At 35.1% G+C, this 12,234-nt stretch overlaps 1 protein-coding gene across 2 annotated transcripts in view; it reads left to right on the top strand.

Moving 5' to 3' along the window:
* Nucleotides 1–12,234, top strand: part of ZCCHC11 (zinc finger, CCHC domain containing 11) — a 140,943-nt gene that overhangs the window by 48,169 nt on the left and 80,540 nt on the right. For both annotated transcript variants that reach the window (XM_006879684.1, XM_006879683.1), the window contains exons 10-13: nucleotides 4,712–4,831; nucleotides 4,990–5,202; nucleotides 7,607–7,781; nucleotides 9,839–10,539. In XM_006879684.1, the coding sequence (XP_006879746.1) occupies nucleotides 4,712–4,831; nucleotides 4,990–5,202; nucleotides 7,607–7,781; nucleotides 9,839–10,539 (1,209 nt within the window). The remainder of the gene's footprint in view (nucleotides 1–4,711; nucleotides 4,832–4,989; nucleotides 5,203–7,606; nucleotides 7,782–9,838; nucleotides 10,540–12,234) is intronic.

Here is a 12,234-nt window from a genome sequence, read left to right as displayed (position 1 = left end):
TACTATCATGTCATCTGCATAGAGGGATAATTTTACTTCCTCTTTGCCAATTTGTATACCTCTAATGTCTTTATCTTGTCTTATTGCTATTGCTAAGACTTCCAGTGCAATATTGAATAAGAGAGGAGATAATGGGCATCCTTGCCTAGTTCCTGTTCTTAAAGGGAATGAGGCTAGGATTTTGAAGTCCTGTTTCTCATACTTTGGGCACATGACCAGGAGAAACTGGTCCTTGGAAAGGAAGATCATGTTTGGAAGGGTGGAGGGATAGCACAGGAGATGAAGACCCCAGATGAGATGGATTGATACAGTAACTGGGGCACTTGGGATTGGTGTGTTGAAATTAGTGAGACTGGCTCAGGACAGAGTAGGGTTCAGAGCTGCTGTACATGTTGCAGTGGGTCACAAGTGACTCACAGGCATATAACAACAACAAATTTTTAAAAATTACTTTTAATAATTTTTACACATTTTGTTTTATGTCATTGGTTATAATTTTTATCCTTTGTCACCAGTTTTGTTATTTCCATTGTCTTTGTTCTGTTTCCAATATTCTAGTTTTTTTTCTTGCTCTTGCTTTTGGAATAATGGTAATATTTGGGATCATATGGTACATTGGTTAAGGAAGCATACTATTATAAGTGCTACTGTTTCTTCTTTAGCTAGCCTATTATTTGGTTAAAAGGTCATTTGCAGATAGTTGCAATTCCATGTTCAAAGGTGGTAGTTTTGGAAGTGGAGTTCTGGTTGCATAGTCCCTAGAAAGGGAGCTCTGGTGGTAAGGAGCTGTGCTGCAATCACAGAGGTACATAGTTCAAATCGCCAGCTGCTCTGTGGGAAAAGGATGGGCAATCTTCTCCCATGAAATTAAATTACTTTTGAAAACCCTATGGAGGGTCAGCTATGAGTTGATTCTATTTCAGTGGTACACAACAATAAGTCCCTAGGAAGCTGTCCTGCTAATCCAAAAGTGGCACCTGTTTGGGAGTTCAAATCAACTAACAACTCTCATGTGATTTATAGCCTCTGAAAACCCACTGCAGGATCAGAAGCACAGCTCTTTACCACTAGGCCACCAGAGCTCCCAATTAGTTCAGTTTTCTCAACTGAGTTAATTTATATTTGTAAAAGTTACCCTGTGCTCTTGTTTTGCTGTAGACAGGGAGAAGGGATGCTAAAGTAGTTAGTAATATTAAGTTGGATTGCTGGTAGAAATGCAAAATTCTACATTCAGTGTGTAAATCTTTTCTTGGTTACTCAAAAGGTTACATGGAACTGCTGTCTAACCCTGGGGAGCTCTAGTGGCTCAGTAGTAAGAAACTGGGCTGCAATCCCAAATACAAAAGGATGGGTAATCAGTCGCCTCCTGTGCAATCTGCTGTTTCTGAAAACCCACTTGAAGGTCAGCTGTGGTTTGGTTTCAATACAGTGGAATACAGTTTCCCTTAAAACAACAATAGTTTAAAGCCTAGTGGTCAGAAGAGATTTTAGCTTTTGGGGGCATGTGTTAATCTGTCAATAGAATATTCTCTCTTAGAGGAGTCAAAAATAAATTCTAAGATTTTAGAATGTTGTAGAAAGAGACTTCTAAGAATCAAATCCCTATGCACATCCAAAAACTTCTCTAACAGGGTACAGAGGGAAACCAGAGATTGGGAAAAAATAATTGGTAATGACGTGCCAGATAAGGGACTTAATCTAGAATTTATAAAATTATCAAGCACCACAACATAAAGGTAAACAACCCAATTGAAAAATGGCACAGGATATGAATAGACAATTCACCAAAGAAGATATTTAGATGGCAAACACACACATGAAGAAATATTCAAAATCCCTAGCTCTAAGAGAGATGCAAATCAAAACAACTATGAGATATCATCTCACCCCAGTAAGAATAGCTAAATTTAACAGAACAGCAAACAATAAATGCTCACAAGGTTGTGGAGAAACTAGAACCCTTATTTACTGTTGGTGGGAGTGTAAAATGGTGCAACCACAATGGAAGGCAGTATGGCGCTTTCTCAAAAAGTTGCAAATAGAAGTACCATTTGTCCTAGCTATTCCACTACTGGAAATATACCCTAAAGAAACCAGAACTGCTACTCAAGCTTTGTTCACAATAGCCAAGAGTTGGAAACAACCCAAGTGCCCATCAACAAATGAATGGGTAGAGAGGCTGTGGTATATTTCACACAATGGAATACTACTCTGCATTTAAAAACAAGAAACTCAAGAATTATTATATAAAATGGGTGGTCCTGGAGGATGTTATGCTGAGTGAAATTATCTCTATTACATAAGGAGAAATACTGCATAATGCCACTGTTATAAAGGGAACTGACATCAGGGTTGTGGGGGAAGTTAAAAAAAGAGGGTATAATGTATGCTGTATTGAAATAGATGAGAGAGAGAGAGAGAACTGTTTTAGGAGGAATATATAATTAGATATTATTGTCATGACAAGAGTTCAGAATGAAAGCTTCGGGGGGGGGCGGGCGGAAATTGTATAACAATGAAAAAAATCTCACTTTTCCAAGAGGAAAGTGACCAGGAGGTAAGGAGTGGGCAGGGAAGAAAGTGTGCAACAATGGAAATCCAAAGTCTGTAAACATTCATTAAAATTAATAAAGGGGGGAAAAATCAAGTCTGTGCTGTGACACTAACTCACTATGTCTTGAGTCATGAATATCATATCCAGCTATATTGTCACTTGAATATTAAAGCAGTAGGCAGACATTCTCATAATTGGAATTGATATTCATTGTAACCCATAGAGTTTTCAGTAGACTTGTCCCTTAGATTTTTCCAAACTGGTAAATTTATAGGAAAGCACATTAGCACCTCTTCCTCCTGCAGAGCAGCTGGTGGGTTCAAATACTGATTTTTTAATTTACAGCTGAGTGCTTACCCACTGTGCCATCGGAGCACTTTTACATGAGATTTATCTCATTCTTTATTATCAAGTCATAATGGAGTCCTTCTAGGGGGTTTTCAGAAGTTATAAATCATACAAGAAGAGATTGCCCATTTTTTTCTCATGGAGCAGATGGTGCCTTCGATCATCGCCTTTAGGTTGTTGGGCAGTGTGACTCCCTGCTCACCAGACCACCAAAGCTACTTTAAATGAGGTTAGAGCCATTGAAAGAGCTATGGAGTACAGTTCTGCTCTGATCCACATGGCGTCATCTTGGTCATGAATTGATTTGATAACAGTGGGTTTTGGTTATTTATAATATTACATAAATGTAAAATTTATGTGTATTGAAAAATTGGTGAAGTATTCAAATGCACCATGCATACAAAGGGAAACTTAAGTAAGTGGTTAGTAAATACATGTAAATTCTGTAACGTTGTTAAGTGCCATCAAGTGTAATTCATAGAGACCTTACAAACAACAGATCTGAATTCTGTCCTACCTTGTGCCATCCTCACAATCACGGACATCCTCAAATCCATTGCTGCAGTCACTATGTAAATCCACCTGGTTAAAGATTTTCCTCTCCTTCACCATCCTTCCATTTTCGCAAGCATGATGTCCGCTTCCAAGTAATAACCTCTGCTTGCAAAATGCCTGAAGTATGTGAGATGAAGGCTTCTCATCTTTGCCTCTGCGGAGCCCTGGGGCTGCCTTTCCTCCAAGATATATCTGTTAGACTTTTTTGGCAGTCTGTGGGATGTTGAGCACTCTTCTCCATCACCACAATTCAAAGGCATCAGTTCTTTTGTCTTCATTATTCATTGTCCAGCTCTCAGATGCCTAGCAAGTGACTGAAAAGACTGACTTGAATCAAACACACCTTAGTCCTCAGATTGACATTGCAGCTTAATACTTTGAGACGTTTTGACTAGCGTAACTTTGTTAGGGTCAAGGAAATACAAATTGAACTACTTTCCTCACCCACCCCATTTGAAAATTTGTGGTTATAACTACTGTTGAAATGGATATGTGTATTCATACATTGCTCATGGCAAAGAGATACTGACCATATTTTTTTTAAAAAAACCCAGTATGTATTAAAATTGTAAAATATCACATATTATTTAGTGAACATTTCTGCTAATCTCATAGTAATGACTACTAGGGTTGAGGAGATAAGTATGAGAATAAAGATCACATCTTTATTTTTAATGACAAAAATTTGGTGTATAGTGTGAATGTGTAGGGTAATTTTTGAGTGCATATCTTTGATTTATTTGACTCAGAAGGATTTTTCTTGTTGAATTGTTAAGAAATAACAGTAATACACAATAAGATATCTGTAATATAACATTTGGTAAAACAGTGACTAAAAAATAGTACCATTTCTGCTTATACAGAAAATATAAATTACATATATTTTTATGATTTTTAAGTGTACTTAAAAAAGGATGGAAAAACACGTAGTCTGTTAATTAACTTTGAGGCAAAGGTGGAAATGAGATAAGAATATTTTTCCAAAATATTTACAATAAAAAAACCATGTGTGAGATTATAATTAAAACATGTGTTTATTATATAATTAAAATATATGTGTTTATTATATGCATTAAAAATGGTCCCACCATATTAGTGATTATTTAGGTAATTCTTTGCTTTTTAAAAATTTTCATCTGAAATTTTTTACATTATTATGTTAGAAAATAACATTAAAATTCTGTTTATGTTGAGGAAAATAATAAAAATAAACCTAATTGGTTATTATTATTTTTCCCTCTATTTATTTTACAGTTGTGCCACATTGACTCCCAAAATGATGGTGGAATTCCTTCTTACTGTTTTGCTTTAATGGTGATGTTTTTCCTACAGCAGAGAAAACCCCCTCTTCTTCCCTGTTTACTTGGAGATTGGGTAAGATGAGTTCATAATACATACATGCATGTACATATATAGTTTGCTCTTGTAGAGTGCTCTGCACATATGTTTTTAAACTGGAATTGTGGTTTGTCATGTTTGTCCAGTTTTTTTAATACTTTTCCACCTCCAATTTGGAATACCTTTTTATATAGATTGAAGGCTTTGACCCCAAAAGAATGGATGACTTTCAACTGAAGGGCATTGTAGAAGAAAAGTTTGTGAAGTGGGAATATAATTCAAGTAGTGCAACTGAGAAAAACTCAATTGCTGAGGAAAACAAAGCTAAGCCAGACCAACCAAAAGATGATACCAAGAAGACAGAAACTGACAACCAAAGTAATGCCATGAAGCAAAAACATGGCAAAGTAAGCATCCTTTGTTTTAGGCTTTTATATTTGTAGACTTTGTAATACCTTCTGTTGAAACTCTTTTTATAGATTCACAGACTTACGTTGAGCAAGCCTCTTGGCCTCATTTCCTCATCTATAAAGTGAGGTTTAGTTTTCAGTACTGAGATTCTCTAATGAATTTATACTTCGCTTAGAATATTTGGGGTGTTTCAGTAATGTTAGGATATTTATTTATATTGTTTTTTAATCTGCACAGGAACAAAATTTTCAAGAGTTGAACTCTGATCAGAGCTTCATTGAATGGGATTTATGTTGCCACATTATTTTTTTTTTATCATTTAGCATTATTAAGGATTTGCTATATGCCAGGCATTATCTTGTGTGGATTGTGATCTTTAGAAGATTGTAGTTTTCTGATATGAACATATGCTTAATGACAGAAGTGGTAACATTTCTGAAACCTGAAGTCTAGCAATACTGAGACTTTATCTCTTGTCCATTTGAGCTCCCTCTTTCCTAGAGTACCTTCTGTTCGTTTTGCACACTGTTAGTACCTAATCTCAGTTAATTATCTTGCTTGTTTTTACTACAGTGATAGCACTAAAGTAACAGGAAGGATTTTTTTTTACACACTCCCACTGCACTGACACCTGCCACAGTCTAACCTCATGTATTCTGCCATTTCTCCCCGCCCCCCCCCAAAAAAAGAAGACCTGCTTGTATTCTTATGTCTCTTATGCTTTACAGTTGTAAAATTGAGAGCCTCTTCTGCTTAAATTTGCTTAACCTGCGATTTTCCATCTCAGTTCATGGCATTCCAACAACAAGCCCTGTTGACGATTTTTTTTCTGTTTTAAAAATGTCACTCTGTTGGAATCATATGGATAACAGTGGGTTAGTACCTTTTCCTCTTATAAAAACCACTCTAGCTTTCTTGGTTTTTGGGTTTGGGATTTGTTTTGTTTTGTTTTTTTTCCCTTTTGAAATGCTTAGCACATTTCTACCATAGTGCCGTTTCTTTAGCTGTTCTCTATTCCTTGAAAACGTTTCCTTCCCCTTCAGATCTTTGCTCAGATTTCACCTTCTCACCAAATTGTGCTCTGACCAACTACTCTTTTAAAATCTAACTTTATTCTATTCTTACATTTCCTGTTCTTTATTAAGCTTTTTGTTTATTCTGCTCCTTAAAAGTTAGCTTTGTGAAGGCAATGGCATATATATATAATTTGCTTTTTTTTTGCCTTTTCCTCCCACTGACACTGACATGTTCCATGTGCCTGGAATGCTGCCTGGTATATAGTAGGTTGTTGTTTGTTGTTATGTGCTGTTGAGTCACCTGAGACTCATAGTGGCCCTAAACCGTGCTCTGTCCTGTGCCTGTCTCACTGTCTCTGACACACCCACCCCAGTGGTGAATCAGTCCACCTCATAGAGAGGTATGCTATGTAGTAATCACATTTAATTAGTCTTCATCTATCTAATTACTTCAGAACCCAGGTGTTCTCTCTTCTATGAAGGATAACCCCCCCCCCCCAATTCAGAGGCCTATTTTAACATACTCCCTTTACTACAGTTGTTCATTTGACTGCCCTGGCCCTAATAATCAGTTCAATGAAAAGTTACCTTAATTTGAGTGGCAGTATAATAGTGTAGTGAGTGATTAAGTTGAATCTAGTAGCCAGGTGATCTTGGATCAGATTCTTATCCTGTAGTATCTACTTAATAGTTGAAATGAATAGTTTGTGTGTGTGTATACACACATGTATAGCACATGAATAGTCCAGTGTATACATTATATATATCAGGTATTATCTCTCATTGTTACTTGATGTTCCTAGCACCTAAGACAATTCTGTATGTATATTTGCTGGATGAAGGAATTAGTTTTTAAAAGCACAGGATGTTTACTTCGTTTTTAAATTGTTACAATGAGGAACTGTGGTAGTTGTATCATATAGTGGCTTTCAAACTTGGCTGCACATTTGAATCACTTAGAAGAACTTGAGAAATTTCCCAGTGCCCAGGAGACAAATCAAAAAACCAGGACCATGCTGTCAAGTTGGTTCTGGCTCCTTCACCATGTCAGTAAAATGAAATTGACCTTAGGTTAATGAAACGAGAATCTTTTGAGGAGGTGGGAGATGAATGGTGTGGAACTCAGGAATAAGTATATTTTAAAACTTCCAGGTGATTCTCAGGTGCACATAAGGCTGAAAATCATTGGTTTGGTAGAACTATTTCAGAATTCTAGAGTTAGTAAACTAGGCTCTATTCCTAGTTCTGCCTCACAATGAAGCCTTTTGGGCAAATTCCTTCTCCCTGCCTCAGTTTTTGCAAGGAATGTCTATAATGTCCTGTCTAACAGAAACTTACTTACAGTTTCATGAAGCTTAAATGAAAAGTTTTTTTTCTCTTCCAGTCACCTTTAACATTGGAAACACCAATTCAGGTATCTCTGGGACAGTTATGGTTAGAGCTACTAAAATTTTACACATTGGATTTTGCTTTGGAAGACTATGTCATATGTGTACGGATTAAAGATGTTGTAACAAGAGAGAACAAAAACTGGCCTAAACGGCGCATAGCTATTGAAGGTGAGATGTGTTGTTTATTTGGGAGAATATTTGTGTGTACACACATGTGCCACTCCTATGGCTTAGCTTTGTAGCACTGAATATGCTATTACTGTTGTTAGATATTGTGAATCCGTTCCATTTCATAGAGAACCTGTGTACAACAAAAGTAAACACTTCCTAATCCTGTACTATGCTGAAAATCATTGCTGTGTGTTTGAGCCCATTGTTGGAATCCACTTTGTTATTCCATCATCCTCTTTTTAAAAAAAAAATTTTCCCTATTCATTCATTGTTGGACATTTTCCTCCCTATCCAACCCCTACCCCGTTCACTTTTCTCTTTGAAAAAAGAAAAAAATATTTCATTGTTAAACAGTCTCCTCCCCCAGTCCACTTTACTATGCAGCTCTTATTCTGGACTCTTGTCATGCAAATAATACCTAATCATATATTACTTTTAAACAGTTCTCTCCTCATCTGTTTCAGTGCAGTGTACATCATTTATTTCCTTTCAGTTTCCCCTGCTCATCCTCTTTTTGGTTGAACTTCTGCTAAAGCATGATGCCCTTCTCCAGGGATTGGTCCGAAGTATTTGAGACAAAAATCAGTTATCTTTCCTTTTAAGGACCAGTATAGCTGTATTTCAGCCTATTCTTCTAAGACAGATCTGTTTTAGTCAGTGAGTAGTCTTTTATCCCATTGAGTATTCTTTGTCAACACCATAATTCAAAGGTATCAATGATTTTTGTTGTTGTTGTTCTTCTTCTATTGTTCCTGGCTTTTGCTTACAGATGAAGTGATTAAAAATACCATAGCTTGACATCTTTGCTCTTTGAACAGTAATCTGTCATGTATTTACATTATTATTTCAGAGTTTTAGTATTTATGTCAAGTTCTTCAATCTTGAAATATGTTGGTTAGGATTATTGGTTTGTTTCTGTACCTTTATTTTTCTTTTCTGAGTATGAAAATTTTGGAAAAGTCAGAAAAATAAAATAGTGTAATTCATACTATAAGATCTTTTTAAATAAATTTGAGTCATAGTATTAGTTAAAGTAAAACTTTACTATCCACTTTCAAATTATCTCTCAACAGTCTTAAATGTGGCTAATATGTAGAAGAAATACAGAACTGTTGATTGTTGACATAGAAGTTCCTACAACACATACCACTGTGGAGAAGTTAGAAGAATGGCTTCTAAATCTGCAATGAAACATTTAAATTCCACACCATGTCACTTTTTGTAGATAGAGAATGGAAATTCTATCCATTATTTTAGTCTAGCAGATACGTTGTTTTGCTTCCTTAGTCCTTGGCTGAGTTTTGTGAGTTGAACTCAGCAATATTATCAAATATGCTCACATCTTGTTCTCCCGCACTTAAATTTTTTTTTCTTCTATGAGGAAAGTGTTAAAAAGCATTCACTTTAGAGCCTATATACTTTAAAGCCTATATGCCAACAAAAGCAACAGATGCCCTGTTTTTAATAATCTGAATCTTGTCCTATTAATTAGTAAGTGTTCTTTAGTATTAGAGAAAATTAATTTTTTCTTTTCTTGAATGGCACTGTTCTTTTTTTTTTTTCTATTATTGTTGGGTGCTGTTAGGTTGGGCCAGCTCATAGTGACCTCATTTTTATACAATAGAAGAAACCCTGCCTTTTCTCACTAATTTTCTTACTAATTGCCATTACTTTATAATTTAGCATTTTAGTTTTTGAGAGAAACAAAGGAATACTTGTTAATATATTTCCACTATTGTTTACAAACATTCACACTGAGAAATACATTGTAAAGATGTACTCTTCTGATTCTAAGGTGTCTTGGTGGAGTTGTGTGTTATGTATGTGTTGGGCTGTTGAAATTCACCAGCTGCTTCTCAGGAGAAAGATAATTCTTTTGTAAAAATTTGCAGCCTGAAACCAAGTTGAAGGTCACCATGAGTCAGAATCATCTTGAGGACAATTGGTAAAGTGGGTAACTGACTCTCTAGCAGTTAAATTCTGTTTGTGTAAACTTGGAAATGGACTTTTTTTGTAGAGCATTAGCTACTGACCATTTTCTTTTTTTTTACTAGATCCATTTTCACTCAAGAGGAATGTTGCACGGAGCTTAAACAGCCAGCTTGTTTATGAATATGTTGTGGAAAGGTTCAGGGCAGCTTACCGATATTTTGCCTGTCCTCAGAGGAAAGGCGGAAATAAATCTACAGTGGACTTCAAGAAGAAAGAAAAGGGGAAAATAAGCAATAAGAAGCCAGTAAAGTCTGACAATATGGCAACCAACTGCTGTACTCTGCTTGGAGAAAGCACAGAAACAATAAATGCTGAAAGAAATCAGTCTGATAAATATGACATAGAATGTACATCACAGAAATGTATTACTGACAGTGATGATTTATTGGTAAATGAACAGAAGTTTACTAAACATGGACAAGAATCTTCATCTGTCATCACCAGTGAAGGCAGCAGTAAGGGACAGCCAAAATCAGTTAAGAAACAAGGTGATTTAGCACCTTTAGAAACTAGTTTGAAAAAGAATTCCAAGCAGGGCAGTTGCAGTGAATATAAGTCCCCTAACCCAGCTGGCTCTGCCAGTACTTACTGCAGGTCAAATTTAGAAACAGAGAGTTCACATCACATTGTGTGCACTGACTTGTCTGCTACCTCTTGCAACTGCAAAGCTAAAGAAGATGCTTCTGGCGTTAATGATGATGATAACCTCCTCATCCAAGACTTGTATTATGTGTTTGATAAGTTTATTTTAACCTCTGGCAAGGTAGGATACAGTTTATGAATACTCTTAAGATATTTCTCTTTACAGATTTTAGATTCAGAAATACAGACAGAACTCTGATGACCTACATGGTTCTGGAATGATATTTCTGCATATTTCTTGAATTTTTTAAATTTTTGCTTTAAGGAATATGTATAAGGCTTCAAAATATTTCAGCATTCTACTGCTAGTTAGTTTGGGGTTTTTTTTCATATGGCAAATATTTAATCAGATATTTTATTGAAATTAATTTGGAAGAAGCATCATAAATTAACATTTTGCTTATTTTTGTACTCATAGAAATTATTTTTTTTCCTAACGAATACAAGATTTGTAAATTTGGATAGTATTCTATTTGAAAGATACTTTTAGAAGATACAGACACATAAAAAATTAGTTGAGAGAGAATTAAAAAATAAAGTGTCCAGATTCTATTTATGTGTTGATTTTTCTCTCCAGATTTAGGGGTGGGTGTGTGTGTCTCCTTTTTGTAGTGGTCCTAACTTTTTTGCCTTTAAATAGGATTATCTGAACTCTTACCCTTTTTTTGAACCATAATTTTTAAAATCATATAAAATATCCTATTGTTATGTTTTGTTGAGTCAGAAGCAATCTGTCCCTCCAGCAGGTTTTCAGAGACAGTTGTGCAGGAGAAGATTGCCCATCTTGTGCTGTAAAAAAGCTGCTAGATTTCATACTACTAGCCATTGGGTTGACAGCACAGTTCTTAGCCATGAGGCCACCAGTGCACCCTATAAAATATCTTAATGAATGGAAATCAGACAATAGCTGCTTTATAATAGTATAATGTTTTGACTCATAACATTACTGTAAGTGCAGCGCTCATTGTGGAAATACAGTTAACAGGATCCAGAATTTAAAAATTACATACAGCATGTGTAAACCAAGTAATTTATTAAAGTCAGTTCTCATGAACACATTTTAACACTCCATGTACTCATTAAGTAGTACTTATTTAATTCTATATAAGAACAAAACTGTAGTTTTAGAGAAAATGAGCTATTGAAAGGATGAAAGAGTAGATGTAGATTTTTCGAAAAATCTCTTAATTATATAATTGCAGTTAACATTTTTATACTTTATAATTCTATAAATTCAAGTATTTCTATAGCTTATTTCATCCAGTCATTGCCTTTATAACTATCATTGATTTTTTAAAATACTTAGCTAGAAATTTTTCCAGTATTATAATGTAGCCCACAGTGCGAAATTCTCATAGGTGTAAGTTTGTATATCCAAGTTGAGACAGACCACAATGACTGGTAAATGTCTAGAATAGTAATGTAAGGAGAGACTAACTTTAGGATCTAGGCCTATTACAATAAACAGACTGTTCTTTGGTAACATTTGTGTGCTGCCTTTTCCCTTAAATAATTTTTAGCCACAAGTTTGGTGACCCTTTTTTATATTTATACATGGTCAAATAATAGTGTGGGTTTTTAGAGTTCATTTTATGACTAGTCAGAACAATTATTTGTTAATAAGTCACATTAGTTTTATGTTGGGTTTTTTTTTTAAAGTCACATTAGTTTTTATTTTATAATTCTTTAAAACATTAATTTTAATGAACATTTACAGAGATTTTGGATTTAAAGTCACGTTAGTTTTAAGACTCATTCACATGGTTTGATCTTTTGGGTAGCATCTTAATTTAAGAAATAGATACTTAATAAATAA

This window comes from Elephantulus edwardii, unplaced genomic scaffold (assembly GCF_000299155.1).
Source record: "Elephantulus edwardii isolate Elephantulus edwardi_28Jun2011 unplaced genomic scaffold, EleEdw1.0 scaffold00005, whole genome shotgun sequence".
Classification (NCBI taxonomy): Eukaryota; Metazoa; Chordata; class Mammalia; order Macroscelidea; family Macroscelididae; genus Elephantulus; species Elephantulus edwardii.
This window is presented reverse-complemented; position numbering and strand designations above follow the sequence as displayed.